The sequence below is a fragment of the Spermophilus citellus genome (genome assembly GCF_964194105.1).
Source record: "Spermophilus citellus genome assembly, chromosome: X".
NCBI lineage: Eukaryota > Metazoa > Chordata > Mammalia > Rodentia > Sciuridae > Spermophilus > Spermophilus citellus.
In genome coordinates, this window is record NC_138190.1 from 34,923,033 (window position 1) to 34,943,475 (window position 20,443).

At 44.7% G+C, this 20,443-nt stretch overlaps 1 protein-coding gene across 2 annotated transcripts in view; it reads left to right on the forward strand.

Annotated features, from left to right (window-relative positions):
* Positions 1–20,443, forward strand: part of NYX (nyctalopin) — a gene marked incomplete at its 5' end in the record, with an annotated part of 73,881 nt that overhangs the window by 11,509 nt on the left and 41,929 nt on the right. The window contains one exon of one of the 2 annotated variants that reach the window (XM_081276363.1): positions 3,973–5,501. In XM_081276363.1, the coding sequence (XP_081132489.1) occupies positions 3,973–5,381 (1,409 nt within the window). In that variant the 3' untranslated portion in view covers positions 5,382–5,501. Of the gene's footprint in view, positions 1–3,727; positions 5,502–20,443 lie in introns of those variants that run through there. The other variant, XM_081276364.1, reaches the window with a different exon arrangement.

Consider the following 20,443-nt stretch of genomic DNA (forward strand, 5'->3'; position numbering starts at 1 on the left):
ACTGAGCTTTTTTAAAAGATTTTTTTAGTTGTCAATGGACCTTTATTTTTTCATGCGGGGCTGAAGATCGAACCCAGGGCCTCACACATTAGGCAAACTTAAGACCTTGCTAAGTTGCTGAGACTGGCCTTGAACTTGTGATCCTCCTATCTCAGCCTCCCAACTTGCTGGAATAACAGTACAGGCATGCACCACCTCACCCAGCCACCTGTGCAGCTTTCAAGATACTAATGCCTGATCCCAACCCTGAAGATCCTCATGTAATTACCCTGGGTGGTATATTTGAAAAGCTCCCCATGTGATCCTAATGTGCAGCCCTGATAGAGAATCTTCATAGACCCTTCTTTCTAGTTCCCTGTAGTAATAACTATGGGTATACTGGAACTATCAGCAGGAATATTAATCTGATAAACAAGCTACTCTTTCATTGCAAGGAGAACTCACTCAAATATGTTATTATTTAGAAAGAACTTTATTTTGATGCCCTATTTTTCTGGCTTAAAAACATACACTTAGTCTTCATATTGGATGAACCAATACTGAAGTTATCTGTTCTGCCAATTTACTTGACTTAATCTAAATTTCACTCAACAATCTGGTAAATTAGTTATCATTCCTAATGGCTATCAAAGTTTCAGAGACTGAAAATAGGTCTTCTATAGTGACAATGTCTTGACATTTTTTATTTTCATCTTATGATTTATTTATTTTTTGAGAAAAGGTTTCACTAAATTGCCCAGGCTGGCTTTAAGACTTCCGATCCTCCTCCCCCAGCCTCTGAAGTAGCTATGATTACAGGCGTGTGCCACTATTCCTGGTTGTCTCGAATGTTTAGTAAAACTTAAAATACATTTTAATCTATTTTCTGAAACAGGTTATATATACACAGGGTTTACAATTTTAAGTGAAAAGGATATACAGTGAAAACTTCACTCTCACCTCTCACAGTTTTAAAACATTAGCAGTTACTTCTTCTGTTTTTTTTTTTTTTTTTTTTTTGATAGTGGGGATTGAACCCAAGGATGCTTTACCAGTGAGCCACATCCCCAGTCCGTTTCATTTTTTATTTTGAGATTTTGAGACAGGGTCTCGCTAGGTTGCTGAGGGTCTTGCTAAGTTGTTGAGGCTGGCCTGGAACTCACGATCCTCCTGCCTCAGCCTCCCAAGTCACTGGGATAACAGGAATAAGTGCACCACCACTCCCAGTTGGCAGCTACCTTTTTGATCTCTTATATTATACAAATTGGTTGTATCCTGCTTCTTCTAATCCTGTGAGTTCTTGACAAAGAGTTTGTAAAATAAATGACATCCTCCAGCAGGAAGCTCACGGAGGAAGGCATCAATTCGATTTAATTCTGCAAACATTTATTGAACTGTACTGTGTGCCTGGAACAATTTTAGCTATCGTGGGGCATAAACATGAGTCATATGATTGAGAGCATAGTTCTCTTAATTAGAAAGAAGGGACTAGAATAAAGGACAATTTGTAATGAAATTGAATGCCTTCAACTTGACCCAGTTGGAAGAGTTGGTAGGAAAAGGTCCTGCCTCTGTCCAGCTCAGGGCTGGAGTAAAGGTTATATTCTTGGCCCTGTCTCCCTAACACAGTGTCTCCCAACCCAGCAGAGGTCCTGTTTGCAGCCGAGCTTGGCATAGGGTCCAAGAACTTTGCTGGAAGCTGTCTGTCAATCTCAGCTTTGAAGGGAGAAGAAAAAGCCAAGTCAAGCTTTCTCAGGATCAGAATGTTGAAACAGCTACAGTTTTCAGCTGAACACTCAAAGGTTGGAGTGTTCTTCAGCCAAGTCTGAAAGGGTTGATCCCCTTCCCAGCAGTTGAGAAAGCCTGGCGTGTCTGAGACAGATGGACTGAAAAGACCCCAGAAGCTGAGCATATCTACAGAGGGAGCAGCAAGTGCATTCTGTACAGTTGTGTTGAGCAGGCCTTCAGGATCCCCCAGCGGTTTGGGTAGACAAGGCAGGGGGCCGTGTACACAGTGAAAGAGCCTGAACAGCAGGCCAGGGGTGCTTGCTAGGAATTTGGGAGTACTGCAGAGGAGGAGCAGAAATCATCAATCAGTGGGTAGTTGTGGATACCTTTTCTTCCCTGCAGGAACTGTGGATTGAGCACACTCTACCTGAAAGCTGATCCTGGCCAGAGAATAAAACTTGTGCATGTGTCAATGCTGTCTTTTCCACTGGTCCTTAAGATTGGGCTTGGGACCTCTGGCTTCCATGGGGCAGGAGACCATGTCATTTAGTTTGCTGCCAGTGGCAAGCCTATGGGGGGGGGGCTTTTGAAGTCTTTATTTGATTCTCTACTCAAATGCTCAGAAGACAATTTATAAGCACATTTCTTTCCCAGGATGACCTAAAAAAGTTTCTACAGGACCACAGATGATGAATGGAACTTAACTGCATAGTGCCTATAATTAATTCTTTGGGGATGTGTGAGGTTATTTGCATATTGTCCTTATGGTTTAATCTTCGAGACCATTAAAGAAAAAGAGGCCAGATGGGTGGGGCACACCTGTAATCGCAGTGACCCAATTTGGGAGGCGGAGGCAGGAGGATCTCAAGTTCCTCAGCCTGGGCAACTTAGTGAGACCTATCTCAAAAGTAAAAAAAAAAAAAGAAAGAATGAAAGAAGAAAAGGACTGGGGATGTAGCTCAGTGATGGAGTGCCCCTGGGTTCAATCCCCAGTGCAGGGGGGAAAAAGAAAAAGGAAAAATTTGGATATACTTATCTAGAAAATTCCCAACTCCCCTGCTCTCTAATTCTTTCTTCTCCATGAGGCTTGAAAGGACACTTGCAGAGTCCAGGCAAAGTCCAAGGACCACACCACAGACCCAAATGTCACACAAGAGATTTATTGTCGGGTAACAGGAGGCATACCCACAAGGCTGTCCCTCCAAGGAGAGCAGCAGCCTGTGACACAAAGCAGCTTTATGGCCTGCAAGGGGAACCTCATAAGCTGTGTAGGAGTTTAAGCTGGGGTGGGGTTGATAGCAGGTATTTGTTCTTTCGGGAAGTTAAGCAGCTTTGCCTCAGAATGGAAACTTTGGAACCTCTAGATAAAATGTGTCCCAACCTAAAATGATGAATCTGATGCCAATAAGGCTTAATTTATTCAGTGGTGTTTTTCCAGAACTGAATTCTTAGGAGAGGGGTCAATAGCACTAAGAGAAATAAAACACAAGCCACAAATGTATAAATTAATTTCTTTTCTTTCCTTCCTTCCTTGGGATTGAACCCAGAGGCACTCTACCTCTAAACTACATTTCCAGTCCTTTTTATATTTTATTTTGAGACAGGGTCTTGCTAAGTTGCTTAGGGCCTCACTGGCTGACCTTGAACTTGTGATCCTCCTGCCTCAGCCTTCCAGGTTGCTGGGATTACAAACCTGCGCCACTGTGCCCAGCTTTCTATGTATACATTTCTAAGTAGCCACACTTAAAAAGGTAGAAACCGTGGATATTGATTTTAACATTTTATTTACTACAACATGCCTAAAATATTTCAACATATAATCAACACAAAATTATTGTGACAGTTGACTCTTTTTGGTAATGCGTCTTTGAGATCTGATGCACCTGGCAATTAAGACTGGCCACATTTCGAATGCTCGGTAGCCCGTGTGTGGTGTGGCTACTGTATCAGGCAGCACAAGCCTACAGCAGGCCCCGGAGATGCCCTCAAAGACACGACACAGGCAGGAGGGCGTTTAGAATGGAGTCCCACGCAGGGAGTACAGCATGGGTTTTGCCGATTAAGATAACCGGAAAGCGTAGAAGACGGCATTGTAGGCGGGGAAACTGCCCGAGGCCTGGGAAGTGGGAAGGGGCCATTTGCAGGATGCAGGAGAACTTGGGGGAGGGCTTGTGTCCTGCTCCCTGGGGTGACTTCTGGCTGACTACCGCTCCTTTTTTTGTCTCTTCTTCTTCCTGTGTCCTATGTCCCCCCCCCCCCCCACAGTGGTGCTCCTCGGCCTGCCCAACACCCGGGCCACCGAGGCCTGCCTGCGTGCCTGCCCGGCTGCCTGCACCTGCAGCACCGCCGAGCGCAGCTGCTCCGTGCGCTGCGACCGCGCGGGCCTCCTGCGGGTGCCGGCCGAGTTCCCGTGCGAGGCCACCTCCATCGATCTGGACCGAAACGGCCTGCGCATCCTGGGGGAGCGGGCCTTTGGCACGCTTCCGTCCCTGCGCCGCCTGTCTTTGCGCCACAACAACCTGTCCTTTATCACGCCGGGCGCCTTCAAGGGTCTGCCGCGCTTGGCGGAGCTGCGCCTGGCGCACAACGGCGAGCTGCGCTACCTGCACGCGCGCACCTTCGTCGCTCTGGGCCGCCTGCGCCGCCTTGACCTGGCCGCGTGTCGCCTGTTCAGCGTGCCCGAGCGCCTCCTGGCCGAGCTGCCGGCCCTGCGCGAGCTCGCTGCCTTCGACAACCTGTTCCGCCGCGTGCCGGGCGCGCTCCGCGGCCTGGCCAACCTGACGCATGCGCACTTGGAGCGCGGCCGCATCGAGGCCGTGGCCTCCAGCTCGCTGCTGGGCCTGCGGCGCCTGCGCTCGCTCAGCCTGCAGGCCAACCGCGTCCGCGTCGTGCACGCCGGCGCCTTCGGCGACTGCGGCGCCCTGGAGCACCTGCTGCTCAACGACAACCTGCTGGCCGAGCTGCCGGCCGACGCCTTCCGCGGCCTGCGCCGCCTGCGCACGCTCAACCTGGGCGGCAACGCGCTGGGCGTGGTGGCGCGCGCCTGGTTCGCCGACCTGACGGAGCTGGAGCTGCTCTACCTGGACCGGAACAGCATCGCCTTCGTGGAGGAGGGCGCCTTCCAGAACCTCTCGGGCCTGCTGGCCCTGCACCTCAACAGCAACCGCCTCGCTGTGCTCTCCTGGGCCGCCTTCCAGCCCGGCTTCTTCTTGGGACGCCTCTTCCTCTTCCGCAACCCGTGGCGCTGCGACTGCCACCTGGAGTGGCTGCGGGACTGGATAGAGGGCTCTGGGCGCGTGGCCGACGTGCCGTGCGCCTCCCCGGGCTCCGTGGCTGGCCTGGATCTCAGCCAGGTGGCCTTCGATCGCTCCCCCGACGGCCTGTGCGTGGACCCAGAGGAGCTGAACCTTACCACGTCTAGTCCAGGCTCGTCCCCAGGACCGGTGGCCACCACCGTGAGCAGGTTTAGCAGTCTCCTCTCCAAGTTGCTCGCCCCAAGGGTCCCAGTGGAGGAGACAGCCAACGTCACTGGAGGGCTGGCCAACGCCTCGCTGTTCGACAGCCTTCCCTCCTGTGGGGTGGCCGGCCCCGGCCACAGGACCATATTGCTCTTCATCTCCCGTCCCCTGCTCAGTGTGGCTCACTACGTGGTGTTTGGCCTGCAGAGGGACTGACCCTGCCACACTGGGGTGGCCCAAACTGCTTTGGCCAAGGGAGGGTTTGGTTAGCTGGGTTTAGGGGACAGGGAATGGGATGGGGACCATGATGAGAATTCTAGGGGAGGGTGGAAGGAAGAGTTTGCCACCAAGGATGGCACTAGGCAGAGGAGAAAGAACCCTGGGTAATGCCACAGGGAGGGGAGAAGCTTGACTATTGTGGATTTCTGCTCTTCTCCTACGGGCATCCAGAGGAAAAGAGAAAAAGAAGGAATATAGCCCCTGAGTGCAAAGTCTAGGAATTGGAAGCTCCTAGGGCGTCCCCCCTTCCCCGTTCCCTCCATCTTCCAGGCAACAGTACCTACAGTGCCTGAATTAAGAGGGTCACTCCACAGGCTGAATACTAAGAACTGTGCCAATTCTCCTGCAGGGTAACTCATTAAACCCAATCCCTTTGTTTTCTACGACAATCCTCTGCCCCCTCCCCCAGGAGCCTGGGGACACTAGGATTCTTGAAGGTGCATGGGACTTAAAGAAGGGAAGATGGGGGAAAGACTTAGACCCTAAAGGGTGGTTAGGGTGGTTCCTGGGTTCTGAGATGCTAGGAGGTATTTAACACAATGACGAGTTTCATTTACTCCACAATGATGCCCAGGGGTGTCTTTAGTCCCAGAGGGACTTTAGGGCAGCGGGGTGTCTTGGTGGACAAACTTGTAAAATCCTAAAATTAAAAAAACAAAAGAGTTCAGCCAGTTTCTTTTCTATAGGACTTTTCAGAGTCTTTCATATGTTAATACGTATTGTGAGTCTCCCTGGAGGCCACAAATCCTCTTTTCTTAAGAAATTGTGGGAAGACCAGGAGATGCTGTTAGCAGGGCAGGGGGTCTCCAGCTCGGAGGATTCCCCCGGGTGTGAACGTTTGTTATGAGCTGCGCCCTTTGGGGCTGGTGGCTAAGGAGGAGGGAAGCATCCCCAGGTGGCCAGGGACACTAGAGATTTCTCAGTGTGGGAATCGGCCCCCTCCTGCCCCCAGGCTGGACCACCTGGGCAAAGGCCCACCAGCCCCCGCGGCCAGCACTCAGGGCCTCTGTGGAGTGTGTGAGGACCGGGCTGCCAGATCCCACCCTAGGCACCCCAACAAGCCAGCCCTTTTCAGGGCTCAGTGGAAATGAGCAGAGGTGGACTCTTTTGTGAACTGCAGGATCAGCAGCTTTGGGGACCCCGGCCACCAGGGTGGCTTTGCAGGCTTCCTCCTGCGGCTGGCTCTGGGCTGCGAATGTGGCTCAGTGGTAGAGTGCTTGCCTAGTGTGCATGCAGGAGGCCCGGGTTCCATCCCCAGCACTGCCAAAAATATAAGAATAAAAATCCAAATGCCGTCTCTGCCATCTTCCTATACCATCTCTATAGTTGGCAGCAGAACCACCCTCTGCTGGTCACAACATGCATGTGTGTTTGTCAGACCATGAAGCAGCCAAGTCAACAAACGAAAGTGCCATAGGTCTGCTAAATACTTGCTCAAGCTATTCTTTACACCGCGCGTGCAGTGATAACGGCTTTTGTCAATGTTGTGGAATCTGCAATCTTAATACTGAGTTCTTGTCTTTGTATTTGGAGAGGTGGATTTTCAAAACCTACATGGATTCAGGGTGTACCCATCTGTTAGGTTTCTAATTTTTAGTCTTAGTAATACTAAGAATTAGAACTGTTGCAGGAGGGTTCAAATGGGTTTTGACCATAGAATGGGTCATGATCAGCATTGAAAAAAATTTATATATATATATATATATATATATATATATATATATATATATATATAGGGGCTAGGGGGATGTGACTCAGTGCTAGTGTATGTGCTAGCTTGCTCAGGGTCCTGGGTGCATCTCCCACACTGCAAAAAGCAACTTCATGAACAACATGATAAGATAGAAGAGCCACAGAGCATCTCATGTAATATAAAAGTAAGCATTGTTTTGTGAAACTTTTAATTCATATGTATGTGATCCATTGTATGTGTATATATGTGTGTCCTGGGTTGCTGTGTACAATGTGTAGTTTATTGTGGGGTTGTGGTTAAAAACAATTGAAAGCTACTGATATAGAGCATGCATTTTTTTTTTTATTTTGAAAATTTCCATACCTATAAAAAAGTTGCAAAATAGGATGAACACTTTGACCATTCACTCAAGTTTTAACTCAATGTTAACTTTTTACCATGTTTTCATCCTTTCTTTCTCTTTCTATGTTACTATTCCTTGTTACTAATAGTTTGAATGCCTCACATTCTCGAGGCCCTCCTGAGTTTGGTTTCCAGCACCCCCCAAAATAAAATATACTTGATATTGTAATGTCGGTACTTGTCAAATGATTTTTAAGTAGTTATTCCTTTTCTTATGGGTGGAAAATGAGCTTCTTAAATCATGGCTTGTTTTCATTTGGTTGCAAACCTCACAAATCCAAACCCGTCGATTGATTTTAATGTTTCAAAGTGAACTGGTTCTCCAAGTGCCTTACTTTTCCAATGTGATAACCCAATGAGGTCAGAAATGTTGTTTGCTCAAACCTTGTGTGGTGGCCATGGAAACTGAGTGAAGACCATGAGAATCCAGGAGACCAGATCTTTGCATTTGGGTAACCATGGATGTCCACAGCAGACAAGCAGTCTGGGTTACTGAGGAACCAGATAGCGCCTTGAGAGGAATGTTCTTCTTTTCATTTGGAGCAGGTTCATGAGAGTCAGCCTCAAAGTACTGCTCTACTTCTGCCTGGGTGGTTAGATGGCCAGCTTTTTAATGAACATTTGCTTGGCTGAATGTTTCTGAACAAATATCAACGCTAAAATAGCCTCCTGAAAGAGTTTTTATAGAGTTGCCCAGCCCAGTAGAATTCTGGGAACGTGGGAGCTACTTACTGCCAAATAGATCCAGAGATGCCTGGAATGAATTCCCAGTGAATTTGTAGCCATTATGGGTTCTCAGGAGAGATCAAGGAGGGAAGAGTTCTCATTTTGAGTTCATTTAGTCTCTCCCCCACCGCTGACCAGTTAGTACCTTGGCAAATGGTAGGTACCATGGATTTTGCTAAGCAAAGCTATGAGGACTGGTCAGGGCAGGCTGCATTAAGCTGTGGTAACAAACAAGCCCCAAACTTCACTGGCTTGCTTTAAGTTTATTTCTTGCTTATGCTACATGACAAAGGCTGGCTTATTAGAGGGGCTCTGCTTCTTTAATTTTATTTTCTGTGGTATTGTAGATCGGACCCACTGAGCTACCTCCCCAGCATCCCCTTTATTTTTTGGTACCAGGGATTGAATCCAGGGGAACTTAACCACTGAGTGACCCCCTCTCCCTTTTTTAAAATGTTTTTTTTTCTTTTTTTTAAATGTTGAAACAGGTCTTGCTAAGTTGTTTAGGGCCTCACTAAATTGCTGAGGCTGGCCTTGAACTTGTGATCCTCCTGCCTCAGCCTCCTGAGCTGCTGGTATCATGGGCGTCCATTACCATTTCCAGTATCATGCCTCACTCTTAAATGCTTCCACCCAGATGTGACACATGTTGCTATTCACATTTTATTGGCCCAAGAAGTCACATGGCCACATTTAACTTTGTGGGGATAGGGAAGTATGATCTCCCACTTGCCCAGAAGGAGAGAACTGGAGCTATTTGTGAACACTAGTAATGCTGAAAAGCACTAGTGACTCCAAGCTAGTGTGGCTCACCTGGCAGAATCAAAACGGCACATCTCAGAATTTTTCAAAACTATAGAGACTTGAGGGGGGACCTGGTAAGTGACCCGCTGGTCCCCAACAAGACTTCTGAATACAAGATTTGCTGCAAACATTCTGCAATCTGTATACAGGGTAAAAATGGGAGTTCATAACCCACTTGAATCAAAGTGTGAAATATGATATATCAAGAACTATGTAATGTTTTGAACAACCAACAATAAAAAAAAAGATTTGCTGCAAACAATAGGAATACTAGGGCCTCCTTGTGTTGGTTCTTTCAAGAAAGGAGAGAGAAAATGGAGAGACAAAGTGTTCACAGTTTAAAAATGTTTTCCATATACAAATCCTCAACTTCCAATATTTAAGTCCCTGGGAGCTTGATCTTTGGAAAATATTCCTCAAAGTATTCCCTCTCAGAAGGCCTGTTGGCCGTTTCTAGGAGGTTCCTTCCTCTGTGGTGGATTCACAAAGATGGTCAGTGGCCCTCACCCCTTTGTCAGGTCACTACATGTTGCTGTATAGAGGACACTGTCTGCTGGGCACAGCTGTCCTTGGCTGTTGATCGCCTTCGCCACCATCACTCCTTCTTCAAAGGAGGAGACCCTAGTCTCCTTTTTGATCATGGACTTAGGGCCTCCCTCTGAATCCCCCACCACTCAGAAGAGAACAGCAGGCTGGGAAATGAATGAGGCTTTCCGAGGGGTTGGTTCTAATGGAAGAGAAGTAAGTAGGTCATCCAATTGCCACTGGACGTGGCTACTGGCAGCACTCCCAGGCCCCAACTCCCTTACAGGCCCCTGTCACAGGGTTGGCTTTTAGTTCTCCACCCAAATGCCCTGGGAATGCCAAGGCCTGGCCTCACAGTGTTTCTGAGACAAAATTCCCAGTGAAGATTTTTTTTTCTTGCCCCCCACCCCCTCAGGCCCACCTCTGAAGCCCCACAAAGGAAACTTCACTCTGTGGAAAATGGCCTTGTCCTCTGCAGCTCTTGCCACGGGATGTCACACATAGTCCTAGCATGTGGGTCACTGGAGCTAAAGAGGACAGGGAAGTCCACATCCTCAGTCCACCTGCTTCCTGCCTGCCTTCCAGTCTTTTCCTCATCTTGGCTGCATCTGGCTTAAAACCTGCTGCTCACTGCTCCAAAGGACAAACCATAAAGTTGTAGAGACTAAATTAACATTTCTCTCCCCAAAGCCCCAATGCCTGGAAGTCTGATAAAGATGGCTGGAAACTACCTTTCTTTGGATGAGATACAGGAGATTGAGCTCAGGGGCACTCAACCACTGAGCCACATCCCCAGCCCTTTTTATATTTTATTTAGAGACAGGGTCTCCATAAATTGCTTAGGGCCTCACTAAGTTGCTGAGGCTGGCCTCAAACTTGCAATCCTCCTGCCTTAGCCTCCCAAGTGGCTGGGGTTACAGGCTTGCGCTGCCATACCCTGCTTCTATATCTGTGTTTTAAACATCAGTAACCACCAGATCACTGCTCCTTGCTCTCTCTCTCTCTCTCTCTACACACACACACACACACACACACATACACACACACACACTCTCACAGGGGCTGGGCTGATTAGCGAAGGAGTTTTCCTTTTGTTTCTCCTCTCCCCAACATACAACATACAAGTAGCCCCTGGTCTTAAAGAGCAGTATGGCGTCTCCCTTCCTATTACCTGGGGTACAAGCTAGAGTAAAGCCCAGTCACCCCTGGCCAACTTGAGTTCCTGAATGAATGTTACTTTTATTCCTTCTGTTTGTGTTCCAGGAACAGGAAATTTAGAGGCACCTTATATAAACATGTGCAAATTTCAAGTTTTGCTGGCTTTGACAACTGGGATCCTGAGAGGAGAAATCGGTTTTTCTTCACAGCTGAACTGAGTCCCACCAACACCGACTCACAGGGAGTCCTGTGGAGGCCTTTCCTTTGTGGTCCCCAGGGACCTAGCAGGAGCTCCCTCTGGCTCCACATTATGTCATGTCTGAGGGCTTCTGGTATTTGTGAGGTCCGGGTCGCCGCCACCACCAACAAAGTAACAAAATAGGGAAATTTCAGCATGCCTTACAGATGGTAAGAAAAATATTATTTCATTAGGCTTTTAAAAATATATTTGTATTTTACTTGTTGATGGATCTTTATTTTATTTATTTTTATGTGGTGCTGAGAATTGAACCCAGGGCCTCACACATGCTAGGCAAGTGCTCTACCATTGAGCCACAACCCCAGCCCTTCCTTAAACTTTTCTTCAGTTGTGTGTGTGTGTGTGTGTGTGTGTGTGTACTAGATCACAAAACCAAAATCTATCCTTATGGGTTACAATTGTGAGTTCTTTTTTTTCCCCAAGACTGGGGATTGAACCCAGGGGCACTTAACCACTGAGCCACATCCCCAGTCTCTCTTTTTTAAAATTATTTTTTAGTTATAGGTGGACATAATATATTTATTTTATTTTTATGCGGTGCTGAGGATCAAACCCAGTGCCTCACACATGCTAGATGAGCACTCTACCACTGAGCCATGACCCCAGTCCCTTTTATTTAAAAAAAATTTATTTTTTAATTTTTTATATATGACAGTGGAATGCATTACAATTCTTATTACACATATACAGCACAATTTTTCATATCTCTAGTTGTATATAAAGTATGTTGACACCAATTTGTGTCTTCATACATGTACTTTGGATAATGATGACCATCACATTCCACCATCATTTCTAACCCATGCCCCCTCCCTTCCCCTCCCATCCCTCTGCCCTATGTAGAGTTCATTTATTCCTCCCATGCTCTCCCTCCCTACCCCACTATGAGTCAGCCTCCTTATATCAGAGAAAACATTCATCATTTGGTTTATTGGAGATTGGCTAACTTCACTTAGCATAATATTCTCCAACTCCATCCATTTACCTGAAAATGCCATGATTTTATTCTCTTCTATTGCTGAGTAATATTCCATTGTATACATGTACCAGATTTTCTTTATCCATTCATCTACTGAAGGGCATCTAGGTTGGTTCCACAGTTTAGCTATTGTGAATTGTGCTGCTATAAACATTGATGTGGCTGTGTGCCTGTAGCATGCTGTTTTTAAGTCCTTTTTAAGAAATTTTAAAAAAATATTAATCTTTTAGTTATGGGTGGACACAATATCTTTATTTTATTTTTATGTGGTGCTGACCCAGCCCTTTTTGTTGTTCATTTTGAGGCAAGGACTCACTAAGTTGCCCAGGCTGACTTTGAACTTGTGATCCTTCTGCCCCAGCCTCCCACTGGGATGACAGGCATGTGCCATTGCACCTAATGATTGTGAATATGAAGCCAGTATCACAGATAAATCTGATTTCTTCTTTGTTTTCAAAGAACAAGTGGTTAAAAATAAAGGCCAGGACTCCATTTTATATTTTGCCTATCTTTCTCTCAATTTATTTTCTTGTACCACTACTAAAAAGTGGGCTTGCCTTATTTATATAGTTAGATTCAAAGAAATAAAGCTGGGAGTTTGGAAGATCACCTGGGCAATTAGGAGTTATAATTGAGGTGCTCTTTGGCCTGAAAAGGCAGGGTGATTGGTATGTGCAGCCCAGGCCACTAATGAGTACTGGGCTCCTGTGGTGAGACTTCATTTCATTTAATAAGTTAATAACTACTACTGAGAATGTCCTTGAATGGCCCTCTTGGTGTCTTCCAGTGATACCTATTATTAAATCACTCAATAACATGGAAAAAAAAGAAACCCCAGTAACCAAGGATAAATGATTACAGAGATTGTGATCATTAGTATAAACCCCATTATGTCACCTCTGTGCCCTGCTCCTAATATGATATTCCAAAATTTCCACTCTAATTCTACTCCCCCAAATTGCTTGTTGCTCTGGAAATCAAATGGTTACCATTATTTTTTTGGTACTGGAGATTGAACCCAGGGGCACTTAACTACTGAGCCACATCGTTTTTATTTTTTATTTTGAGACAGGGTCTTAGTAGGTTGCTGAAGCTGGCTTTGAACTTGCAATCCTCCTACCTTGGATCCCCGAGGTGCTGGGATTACAGGTGTGTGCCCAGCAAATGATTACCATTATTGATGAACTATTATATGTCAGGTAGATAGTCCATGCTTAATCACTTAATCATCTTCACTTAATTCATAAAATAACCCTGTGGCATAGCCATTGATATCCCCATTTTACAGATTATGGAAAGTGAGGTTTAGAAAATTAAGTAACTTGCCAAAGGTCCAGAGTTAGTAAGTGACAAAAGTGGGATTTGAATCTATTCCTCTAAGCTCTGAAACCTGAGTAAACTTTGTCTTCAGATAGTAAGCCTAGGGTAACAGTAACTATTAGCTCTTCTGGAGCTAATGGTTGAAGTTCAGAAGAAATGATTCCAAAAGAATTATTCACCATTATTGAATGAAATTTATCCCTGTTACATAAGGTTGATTAAAATTTAAAAATCAATGCAATCTCTCATATCAACACACTAAAGAAGAAGAATCATAAATGGCATGTTTCAATACCTATTTTTGTGGGGTATCATGGCACATGCCTGTAATCCCAGTGACTGGGGAGGCTGAGGCAGGAGGATTGCAAGTTTGAGGCCAGCGTCAGCAACTTATCAAGAATGTGTCTCAAAAAAAAAAAAAAAAAAAGGAGCAGGGGTTGTAGCTCAGTGGTAGAATGCTTGCCTACCATGTGTGACACACTGGGTTCAATCCTCAGCACTACATAAAAGTAAATTGCCGCAGTCTTGGCTGGGCACAGAATCACGAGCCACTCAAGCAGGAACAAAACTTTATTTTTGAAAAAGCTGCCAATACTCCGTAGGCGCCGGCAAGCCAAACCCGGTCCTCCCACGCGGGCGTCTGCCGGAACCGCGCGTCCCCCGGAACTGGGGGGCCCGGACCTCCCCCGGAATTTCCTCCTACTATCCTTCCCCAACCAATGGGAACTCTCCAGGAGTCCCGTAACATGAGTCCGGTAGCAGGCCAAGGTGAACAGCAGGAGCCCAATTTCCATATGAATGTAAATCTTAACATAATCATATCATCTCAGTGGCTAGCTGGCGTCACTTTACAAGCAAAGGTGCCATGCATCATTTATCTGCTTGTGGCTCCTAGCAGTAAATAAACAAAATAAAGATGTTGTGTCCATCTACAACTAAAAAAAATTTAAAAATGCGGTGAGGATATGAGTTAGTGGGTGCCCCTGGGTTCAATCCTGAGTGCCATAATAATAATAATAATAATCCCATTCTTGATAAAAATGGAAGACTCAACATAGTTAAAAGGTAGAGGATAATCATCTCAACTTGATAAAGAGCACTTATGACAAATCTATAGCTAATGTCACACTTTATTGGTGAAAGACTCAATACTTTCCCCTTAAGATCAGCAATGAGACAAACTGTCCATACTTACCACTCTTATTCAATGTAGTACTGGAAATCCTAGTGATAGCAATAAGGCGAGAAAAATAAATAAAGGACATGAAGATTTGAAAGAAAAAAATTAAAACTATGCTGGGTGCAGTAGCACATGCCTGTAATCCCAGCATCTCAGGAGGCTGAAGCAGGAGGATCACAAGTTTTAGGTCAGCCTCTGCAACTTAGTGAGGCCCTGTCTCAAAATAAAAAAACAAAAGGACTAGGGATATAGCTCAGTAGTAGAGCACCCATGGGTTCAATTCCCAGTAACACACACGCACAAAAAGAAAAAAAAATGAGAGAGAGAGAGAGAGAGAGAGAGAGAGAGAGAGAGAGAAGGGGAGAGAAAGAGAGAACTAAATTGCTCTTATTTGTAAACAACACATTTTTATGTGTAGGAAATTCTAAATCATCCACAAAATTCTTATAACTAATAAGTAGGTTCAGTGATATCACAGGATATAACATTACTATACAAAATCAATCACATTTCTATATACTGAAACGAACACATAGAAACCCAAATTAAAAATACAATACTATTTGCAATCACTCCAAGGAAAATGAAATATCTAGATACATACTTAACAAAACTGTTATAGGATCTGTACAAAATGATGATGAAAGAAATCAAAGAAAACCTAAATGAATGGAGTGACATACTATGTTCATGGAATGCAAGACTCAACATAGTAAAGATGCCATTGTTGCCCAAATTGTTCTAGAGAGATAACGTTGTATCTCTCACAATCTCAGCAAGGTTATTAGTAGCTATGGACAAGCCTATTCTGAAACTTATAGAAAAAGGCACCGTCCCTAGAATAAAGTAATCTTGACAAAGAATAAGGTAGGAGGAATTGTTCTATATGATATACTAAGACTTATCATATGGCTACAATAACTAAAACAGTGTGGTATGATCAGAAAGATAGGAACAAAGAAAAATAAACCAACGAAAAGGATAGAGAGTACAGAAATACACTGATGTGAATATGGGGTTCTAGGACTTGACAAAGAGTTCTTAGACCTGACATTATAAAAACAGTCCATAAAAGGGAAAACTTGACAAATTTTATTTCATCCAAAAGTAACTGCAAAGCACAACCCAGGAAGGAATCTCAAAACAGTAAAAAAATCAACAATGTAATTAGCAAATGGGCAAAAGACATGAATACATTTCATTGAAGAGGATACACAGATGGCAAATGAGCACATGAAAAGATGCTCAGTATTACTAACCATCAGACAAATGCAAATTAAAACCGTAATGAAGCTGGGTAAGGTGACACGTGCCTGTAATCCCAGCGGCTTGGGAGGCTGAGGCAGGAGGATTGTGAGTTTGAGGCCAGCCTCAGCAACTTAGCAAGGCCCTGAGCAACTTAGTGAGACCCTGTTTCTAAATTAAAAATACAAAGGGCTGAGGATGTGGCTCAGGGGTTAAGCACTCCTGGGTTCAATTTCTGGTACCAATTAAACAAAACAAAAACATGCTGAGATAATATTATCCCTGTATCAGAATGGCAAAAATAAAAACTGGTGACAAAGATGAAGAGAAGCCAGATCATTCACACTTGGCTGCTGGGGATATACAAAGGGAGATGGAAGAAGTTTGGCAGTTTGTAGCAATTGTGCTCCTGGTCATTCATCCCCGAGAAATGAAAGCTGAAGTTCACACAAAAACCTGTGTATGAATGTTCATAGTAGCTTGATTCATAATAGCCCTAAAGCAGAATTGGCTAGATGACCTTCAGCAGGTGACTGGGTTAAACAATCTGTGGTATTATGTTTTGGCTTCCCCCTGCCCACTAGTAATTTGCATTGCTGAAAAGTTTTTACTTTTTCTAGTTTTGTTTTTTATTTTTTAATTTCCTTCCTTCCTTCCTTCCTTCCTTCCTTCCTTCCTTCCTTCCTTCCTTCCTTCCTTCCTTCCTTCCTTCCTTCCTTCCTTCTTTCTTTCTTTCTTTCTTTCTTTCTTTCTTTCTTTCTTTCTTTCTTTCTTTCTTTCTTTCTTTCTTTCTTTCTTTCTTTCTTTCTCTTTCTTGTACCAGGGATTGATTCCAGGGGCACTGAACTATAGAGTCACATCCCCAGCCCTTTTTCATATTTTATTTTGAGACAGGGTCTCACTAAGTTGCTTAAGGCCACTAAATTGCTGAGGCTGACCTCAAACTTGAAATCCTCCTGCCTCAGCCTCCTGAGCTGCTGGGATTACAGGCATGCACCACCTCACCTGGTTTGATCCTTTTTCAGTGCTGGGGATGGAACCCAGGATGTCAATCATGCTAAGTATATGGCCCACCTCTGAGCTCTACCCGCCCCCCTCCAACCCAGTATTTTTCCTTAAAACATTTTTTCTACATTTTTGCTTCTTCTAGTTTTAAAAGACATTCATTCATCAGCAGTACAGAACTGTATCCATTATGAATAGTGTTGTCAAATGCTTCCCCTGGGGGTTTGAAACCTTCCTGTTCAAAGCTGAGAGGTGGCATTGCTTGGTTCCCTGCCATGTTTTTGGACCTTGTGAAATGGCATCCCCTGGTTCGGAGCTGGTTCCTGGATGAATGAACCCACTGCAGCACTTCAGTAATTTCAGGTTATGGCTGACTAGGGACGACTTGCACTCTCTGTTTTCCCTGGCGCACAGCTGACATTCCAGGGCTTGCTTACTGTGATGAATTCAGCAGCTGCAGGAACAGCCTTCTGGAAAGACAAAACCAGCATCATCTGTCTACCTGACCGCGGAGTGCTGGAAGCTTCCATTTCCTCATTAGGAAAATTCCTTTCACCTCAAAGAGCTCTTGTGAGGAATGAGAGCAGAAATAGCTGTAAAGCTCTTTGCCAGAGCTGAGGAAATGTGAGGCATCACTTGAGGCTCGAGTCGGATTTGGCTTAGCTGTGAGTAACATAAACTCCCACAGCTTAAATGAGGCAGAAATTCATTTCGCTTTCATAATAAAGTCCAGGGGTGTGACAATCTGGATGAAGCTGGAGGACGTTATGCTAAGTGACATAAGTGAGGCACAGAAAGACAAAGAGTGCATGAGCTCACTTCCATGTGGAATCTAAAGAGATGAGCTCAGAGAAGCAGAGTGCAGTGGTGGTCACCAGGACATGGGGCTCAGGGTTTCAGAGGTCTCAGTCTATAGACAGCAGGCTCCACTCCTCAGGGCTGGAGGTGAGGCAGGACATCATGGAGGAAGAGTGTGGCAGAGGGAAGCGGCTCACATGGTGATCAGGAAGCAGAGAGAGACTCCATTCTCCAGATACAAAATATAGACCCCAAAGCCACGGCCCCAATGCCACCTCCTCCACCACACCCCACCTGCCTCCAGCCACCACTCAGTTCACCCCATCAGGGGATTAATTCTCTGACTGGGTTAAGGCTCTCACAACCCAATCACTTCTCCTCTGAACCTTCTGGCATAGTGTCACATGTGAGCTTTTGAGGGACACATCACATCCAAACCATAACACATGGTGACTACAGTTACTAATATTATATACTTAAATTTAATAAGAGAGATTTTTAAATGTTCTCACTACAAAGATATGATAAATATTTCAGTTAGGCCTGGGGGTGTAGCTCAAAGGTAGGGAATCTGCTTAGCATGTGCAAGGCCCCGGTTTCAATCCCCAGCACAGCAGTAAATAAATCAGGTAATGGAAAAGTTAATTAGCTCGACTTAACCATTTTGCAGTGTATACATATATCAAAACATCATGTTGGGCTGGGGCTGGGATTCAGCATCAGAGCACTTGCCTAGCATGTGTTCGATCCTTAGCACTACATACAGAAATAAATACAATAAAGGCTGTCCATGTACAACTACAAAAACTTTTTAAAAAATCATGTTGTACACCATATATATATATATATATATATATATATATATATATATTTGCAATTTAAAATATATTTATATATATATTTGCAATTTATATATATATTTGCAATTATATATATATATTTATATATATATATTTGCAATTTAAAATATATTTGCAATTTAAAATATATTTGCAATTTAAAATAAGTAAAATAGGGCTGGGGATATAGGTCAGTTGGTCCTGGCATGCACAAGGCTCTGGGTTTCAATCCCCAGCATTAAAAAAATAATAAAAAATAAATAAATAAATAAATAAATAAAATAAAGTCCATGGGGAGGAGATCTGGAGCTTGTGAGACAGCTTTGCCCAGGTTCCTCATATCTAATAACTCTGTTGTGTGTGGTTTCTTTTCTCAGTCATCTCATAATACAAGAGGACTGCCACAGCACCAGCCAACACATTCGCATTTTAGACAAAGGGACAAATACAGCAAAGAAAGTTGTGTCATTTTCTATCAGGAATGTTTTCTGTAAGTTGCACATAGCCCTCTGCTCAAATCTCATCGCCCAAACCTCAGTCACATCAACCAAAGCAAAATACAGGACAGGTTAGAAAATATAATTTTTTTTATCCCATTTGGTCTTGGGCTCAGCTAAAAGGGAAAGATTTATACACCCTGAAGAGAAACCAGAATTTGTACCCAGCTAAAAAAAACAGGATTCTATTACTATAGGAAAATGGAAATTACAGGAAAAAGAGAGGCCGCCACAGCTTGATTGGCACACTAGGAGAACAAGGGTCTGTTCTGTGACTTCCATCAGCAACCCACAGGAGGGTTGTGCCGTCTGCCAGCAGACTTTGGTCAAGGCAAGAAAAATATACACAAGTGTTCCTTCACATCAAGGCAGCCTCTCTGGGGTCACATCTGGCCTAAAAGTTATCCTTCTGCTGTAGGGGGAACTTAGCCTGAGCAAGCTCTGGCTGAGATCTGGGATGTGCTGATTGAATCCAGCCGTGCCCCAGGCCCTAGGAAAAGTCTCTGGGTCTTGGCAAGAGTGTAGGCAAAGGTGAGGGGCTGGTCCTTGCCCACCCTTAGGGCTCTCTGCTTGGAGGGGGCTCCTCTACCTCTAGCTTGCCTTCAATCTGGCTCCCTGGCTGCAGATGCTCTCATTGAAGTCTCCCCATCTTCCAGAAGCCTAGGACTACTTCCCCTATTTCTATGGCCACTTCGGTACTCTGCAGGGGACACCAAGCAGTTTCTTTTTTTTTTTAATTTAATTTTTTTTATTGGTTGTTCACAACATTACAAAGCTCTTGACATATCATATTTCATACATTAGATTGAAGTGGGTTATGAACCCCCAATTTTACCCCAAATGCAGATTGCAGAATCACATCGGTTACACATCCACAATTTTACATAATGCCCTATTAGTAACTGTTGTATTCTGCTACCTTTCCTATCCCCTACTATCCCCCCTCCCCTTCCCTCCCATCTTCTCTCTCTACCCCATCTACTGTAATTCATTTCTCTCCTTGTTTATTTTCCCATTCTCCTCACAACCTCTTATATGTAATTTTGTATAGCAGTGAGGGTCTCCCTTCATTTCCATGCAATTTCCCTTTTCTTTCCCTTTCCCTCCCATCTCATGTCTCTGTTTAAAGTTAATCTTTTCTTCCTGCTCTTCCTCCCTGCTCTGTTCATAGATGACCAAGCAGTTTCTAAAAACACACAGGAGATGGGAGTTGGGCTTTCGTTCTAGGACTTCGTGGTTCAACATCTACATCAAATCAAGTGACCTTGAAAAAAATGACTTACCTTCTTCAGGGCTCAGTTTCTGCATCTGTAAAGTGGCCATAAAGAGTTGCTTTGAGGACTAAGCAATGGAATGGTGCGCAGCACACAGCACAAGCTGCTTAGCAAATGGGGATTTCCCTCCTCCTGCTCCTATAGCCACCCTCCCACGGTACAAAAGCCAGATGCACTTTCTCAAGGCAGACTTGGGAAATTCCTGTCATGACAAGGGGGGCTTTTCCATGGGGTCACTGGGTCACAGCCATTCTTCCTTTGCTCATGGGAATGTGCGAGAAAGGCACAATAAGCA